At 43.9% G+C, this 5876-nt stretch overlaps 1 protein-coding gene across 2 annotated transcripts; it reads right to left on the bottom strand.

Moving 5' to 3' along the window:
* Nucleotides 1-2020: 2020 nt before the first annotated feature.
* On the bottom strand, nt 2021-4756 carry LOC132486936 (HMG box transcription factor BBX-like). 2 transcript variants are annotated; one of them, XM_060094483.1, is made up of 2 exons: nt 2554-4756; nt 2021-2463 (listed from the first exon to the last, which is right to left on the bottom strand). In XM_060094483.1, the coding sequence occupies exons 1-2, from the start codon at nt 4754-4756 to the stop codon at nt 2021-2023; spliced, it is 2646 nt and encodes an 881-aa protein (XP_059950466.1). The 2 variants fall into 2 exon arrangements, with proteins under 2 accessions (XP_059950466.1, XP_059950461.1); XM_060094478.1 differs by having other exon boundaries at nt 2021-4756.
* Nucleotides 4757-5876: the final 1120 nt, after the last annotated feature.

The raw sequence follows: 5876 nt of genomic DNA, 5'->3' as shown, positions 1-5876 counted from the left end.
CGTAGTAAAAATATCATGCTAAAATCTGGGGTTGCTCACCTGATTTATTTCTGTGTGAATGGGGCTAAGCTTCTGCCTCTGATTAACCTTGCTTACTAATTCCTTCTTCCTCCATGCCCACAAGGAATATGCATTTTTGAGGACACCGTTCCAATGCCCTGATGCCCTCTTTACCTGCTTTGAAAAAAACAAAAGCCCAAATCTCTCTGTTCTTTTTCAATTCTGTTAGTATGTTGTACATATTTTCCAGCACCGAAACTGAAGTAACATCTACAACCGTGAAAAGCTAAACCTAGTCAGTACTAATAGAGTCATTTTTTGGTATGGCTATTAGGTCAAATTACGATGAGAAAAAAAATCATCATTACAATTCAGTCAAGTATAAATAAGATAGCTAGATAAAACCTTGTAAACTGTCACCATTTAGAGATCTAATTCAAAAGTTTCAAACTTGAACTAACACTATCAAAATTCCGCCAGTTTGAAAACCAGTAAAAATTATTGCTGGAATCCAATACTTAAAAGTTGGTAGTTTGTGCTGTGATGCAAGAGTGGGGAAATACTTTGTGCTATGGAACAAATACCCTGTAAAATCTGTAGCCGAAGACTAATTTTGATTTATCACTTTGCATCTGTTGCTAAGAAACAAGATACTGTGAACGTCAGGTGATGGAGTCAATATGTTGAATGTTCTAAGCCAGTTAATCCAGTTGCACTGGCATATGTATGGTTGGTTTTATGTTCAAAAGCAACAAAACATGAAAAGGAAACAGGAAACTTGCAGGTGGATCTATAACTGCGAGTCCCACTCTGGTCAGGCACACCTCCCTCATCAATACCTCCGTAACCACAGAAACTCAAAATGGCTCTAAAAACCTGCAGTGCCAATTAGGCTGTGCATAGCAATTGCTACCCGTCCAGTCTGTCTGGGATGGATGTAAAAGGGCTGTAGCTCAAAGACCACACAAAGTGAGTGTGTCTTCAATGTGTTCTGAATAGTGAAGTAATCCTAAGGTCACTTCTGAATACTATTTTTCTTTTTTTGTCTGTATGAACGATCCATTGGTCACTCAGACCCTTGTGTAAAAATAAAAGAATCCTCAAGGCATGAAAACATCAGTAATCTGTAATCTGCTGGACTCTTCCCCTGTCTGGGAAAATATTCGCCACAATTGGACCCAAGCAAATTCTTCTTGGTCACTCAAGGCTAAGAAAAAAATTCTGCTTGTAAGAACTGTAATTTTTCTTCTTCTCTCTCTTTCTCTTTGTGCCAGCAAACTACCACTCTGGTGGCAAATATAAAAGTGCAGAATATATGGACCACAAGGCCGAGCATACACCGCTAACAGCGGTACATCTGCCTGCCCGTGCTGTTTGGGAGTCTCTGGAAGAGGCTTTTTAATATTATTCTACAATGTAAATGTAGGTATAGCCTATTATATAAACCATCTTAGAACATAAACCTCCATGTACAAAAAAGACTAAGAATATCTAATAATAACTAGTGCAGTGTGTCAGTTTTTGTTTTTTTGCTTTTGGTTTTTGTTTTGAAAGAATAGCTAGGTAATATATGAAACTAGTTTCACACTCTCTGGTTGGTAAAAGAGATGCTGGATTAGCTACAGTAAAGGCAGCCTTTTACCAAGTTACCACCTATTACCATCAAAAGCCTTCCATAGAAAGCAAAGCTCTAGGATCATCCCATTTCTGCTCATTATCAGACAGACAACATCACCCTCAAAGACTCTGGGTTCTGAAAGAACAAACTGGCCCAGGGTGCCAACTTCTGCTTCAAGTGAATCTGGGCCGTGTAGGGCAACAAGCACTTGTTTGCTGTCTCTATCTGCCACCACATGGACTCACTAGCATCTCTCAATAAAGACAAGGCTAGGGTAGTAGGTAAAGCACAATGTTTTACAATTAAAGGGCGCTTCACTGGTCAGCGCAAGAAATAAGTACAGGAGTCGGGGGCATTTCTTTTGGCTGTCCATCATGGGGGAGCGGAGTTGATCTCTGACTTCTATGCATTTTCCATGGCAGCCACTTCGGCCGGCACAGCGAGGCTGAAGAACGCAGACACGGCGGGCATCTCTGGGGTGCTGCTCCGCGTCTCCGTGGCCTCTCGGTTGTGTGAGCATTCGTCATTGCAGCCTGTCTCGGTCACCTTAACAAGACTCCTCTGCAGGTGTTCCTTTGGTTTGTCATCCAAAGTACCTCCTGCTGGTGATACCCGGCCATCTGCTGTCCTGACAAGGTGTGTGATCTTGGTTTTCCTTGCTTTTCTCTTTTGACTGCCCACCAAGGGTTCTTGCGCCCTTGTTGGCTCTGGAGTGTTGGGAATGGATGGGGCATTTGTAACCTTATAAGCAGGCTCTGTGGTGTTTCTGTCTTCTGAAAATATGGCTTCTGTAGGGTGAATGGCAGCCAAGAAGAGTTGCTTGTTTGACCATTTATCCCCACTTCCTTTTTCCGGAACATTAGGCTTCTCCTTTTTGTGCTTGTATTTGCTGACAATTTTGTGGAATAAGTTCTTTTTCTGAGACTGGAAAGGACCTTTGCTGGTTTGGGTCGGTTCTGAGGACATATGTCCGCTCTTCTTCTTTTTTCTTGGGACAGGTACACATTTCTGGTCAAATGTAACAGGACTATACTGAGGGAGGCTGTTGAATTTCTTTTCAAATTCTTCATCCAGCTTTGCTGAGCCAAGGAGAGAGTCTTCCTTTGGCTTTGTCTTCTTGAACTTCTTGCTTCCACTGGTCCCACTCTGGTGAAATGTCCAGCTTTCTTCATGCCAACACTCTTCATGATCAGAGGACTTTCCTTTTCCTGACCTTCGTTTCCCTCTGCCAACATTAGCTCGCAGAGAGGTGAGCATACCCTCAGACACCAGGGTTTTATAAAGAGCACCTTTGCAAGACCTCTCAGATTTCCGGGAGCCACAAGTCTCTATTTTTCTGTGACACTCACTGTCCTCAGGCTTGGCCTGTCCCGATAGACTGGGTGGTAATGCATCCTCCGTAGGGGTCAAAGGTTCTGCTTTTATACCCTCTGGGACCTCACCAGAAATGTTCTTGCTGGCAGAAATACTGATAAAATCTTGAGGTCTTGACTCTTGGGTGGTGTCTGAGGATCTCTCCTTTGACATTTTCTTCTCTCTTGATTTCACTTTCTTCTTTGGTGGCTTGGCATCCAAAATGCTTCCCTTGCCACTCGAGGATGTATGCACCTGCTTGCGAGGGGTATCTCCAAGCTTCTCGATGCCCCAGTCTCCCTTTGCAACAGCTTCAATGGTGTACATGACACTCTCGATATCAGATTCCGAGGACTGCCTCTTTTTGCAAGTCTTCTTGGGTGTGGATTTATCATTTCCCTGTCGATCCATTTTGGTTTTCTTCTTTTCCTTTTTTAGCTTTTCTGGTTTGCTTAACGCTGTGGGAATCTCGATGATCCTAATGCCATGAGGATGGCACATGTGATCCTTCCTACTGGGAACATCGCTTATTATTATCTTGCTACTGCCAGAGTAAGAAAAATCAGGGAAGTGACTACATTTTTGATCTTCCTCTAATTCTTCCTTTTTAATTGCTTTAGGAGCTTCCATTTTTATACCCATTATATCATCCATTCGCAGCTCCTCAAAATTTCTTAATTCCTTAGAATCTCTTACATTTTCCTTAGCTAATTTTTCAAATTCTGCTTCTTTCTGGAACCTGGCTTCATCTATTTTCTCCATTTTCATTTCTCTTTCTTCCTTGCCCTTCTCCAGTTCTTGAATTCTTCCGCCATCTGATTCTTTGGCTTTTATTAGCTTTGATTCTTCCATTTTCACCCCCTCTGATGCCAGGCACATCTCTGCCAGTTGAAAGAGTGCAGACTCTCCACAGCGTTTTACAGGTTCAGCACCGCCCAACTGTGAAGTCTTCGAACAGATCTCTGCAAACTGAAACAAGGCTGATGCTTGACATTGTTTTGACGGAACATCAGGGTGGGAGGTACCTGAAGATATCTCGGCAAACTGAAATAATGGTGACTCCTGACGCAATTCAGAGGATTCTGAAACATCAGGCCTGCAAGTGCCAGAGGATATCTCTGGTGTACCAAGAACATGTTCTCCAGCTAAAAGCAGCATGCTCAGGCCTCCCATTTGAGTAGGATCAGCCAGCCCAAAGTTAAGCTGAGGCATTTCTTCAGGCTTTGTTTTCTTGGGGCTTGGCAAGGCTCTTGAAGAGTCAGATGGGAAGGCCCACAGTTTCTCCCGTGGATTGACAGTGGATGTTGGGGATTTCACAGGCTTGTTTGTGGTAGCACACCATTTGTAGCCAGGATTTGCTTTCATAAATGCATGTTTATACTCCTTGGCCATGTCTGTGTATTTCTGCTTTTCCTTTGGATCGAGAACAGCCCACCAATCAGCTAGTATCTTGGTAGCACCTCGGTTATCAAGCCTGTTCCTGTGTTCCTGACGTACAAGAGAGCGATGACGTTTGCAAAATAAGAGAAATGCATTCATTGGTCTCCGGGCTCGCTGTTCTGGTGATTCATCATCTTCAGTTTCACCATCTTGCTCTAGACCCGCGGCCCCAAGAAGTTGAACCTTATCAATATCCTCCTCTTGGTCTTCCTCTTCTTCCTCTTCTGAAAAGTCAAGAAGTTTCTTTGCTAGCAATGGATGCCACTGAAGGCACTTTCGTTTTGGTCGTTTTCCAGCTCCTTCTCCTTCTGCGGAATAATCTTTATTTCTATGACTGCCTTTCATTACTCTGACCGGTCAAGTCAAGACTTTCCATCGTGAGTTCAATGGAATATCGGAACTTCCAGCTTCTGTGATGCAGCAGAATTCCAGGAAGGCAAACGGAAAGTACACAGGGAGGAAGATGAACTGCGGCAAAGCCTGTGTCCTATGATACTGACCGCGCGGGTTCGCCGGGCGCGAGGGCGTGTGTGTGGCTCGCCCTCAGCGGCCAGTCAGGGCTTCTCTATGGGAAAGTGGAGAGAGAGGAGCTCGCGGAGCCGCTCGGCCTCCCTTCACTGTACACTCCAAGATTCTGCTGTTTAAAGAGTGACTCTCATAACCACTAAGGACCTACTCTATAGCACAGGGAACTATACTCAATATTTTGTAATAACCTATAATGGAAAAGAATCTGAAGAAGAATATATATATATGAATCACTGTGCTGTACACCTAAAACTAACACAACATTGTAAATCAACTATACTTCAACTTAAAATGATGAATTAATTAATCTAATTAAATACAATTTCTTCCCTAAAAAAATAAGAATGACTCTCAACTCTTCTAAACATATAAAATATTTTCTTAAACCTTAATCCACCCACTCCTGACACGTTAGGACCTGAGGCAAGACTGCGCTGTGCTGGAGGCTGAGGCCCTGCCCTCCAGCTCTGGGTCTGCCCCGTGTCCTGTAGGGCCTTGCTTACGGGACGGAACCTGGACGCCCAGCCACGTAGCCAAGCTCCCACCTCCCCTGCTGCACACAGATGAGCTTGGCCCCCTGGGGCCTGCAAGCGTCACATCTGTGGCTGGGCTCGTCTTCTAGACCATGGTCGTCACCTGGAAGCTTCTTAGAAATGCAGAATCTCAGGTCCCACCCAGACCTACTGAACAGTAGTCTACTTTTTCATAAAATCTCTACGTGACTTATGTGCAAGTTAGAGCTTGAGAGCCTTTGCTCTCACGTGGGAGGCTGAGGTCAGAGGCACCCATCTCTTAAGTTTAAGAGACTCCCTGTTAAAATGCTTTGTTCGTCTTTTGACCTCTGAAGGACTTGAGAAGATTCTGGCCAATGATCAGTTCTGTTCAATTCCTTGTTGGACTTAAGGTACATTCCAAACCATAGCTGATTTTTCCTCTT

Source organism: Mesoplodon densirostris, chromosome 1 (assembly GCF_025265405.1).
Source record: "Mesoplodon densirostris isolate mMesDen1 chromosome 1, mMesDen1 primary haplotype, whole genome shotgun sequence".
NCBI classification, from domain to species: Eukaryota; Metazoa; Chordata; class Mammalia; order Artiodactyla; family Ziphiidae; genus Mesoplodon; species Mesoplodon densirostris.
Note: the sequence above shows the minus strand (reverse complement) of the source record. Positions and strands in the feature narration are given on the sequence as shown.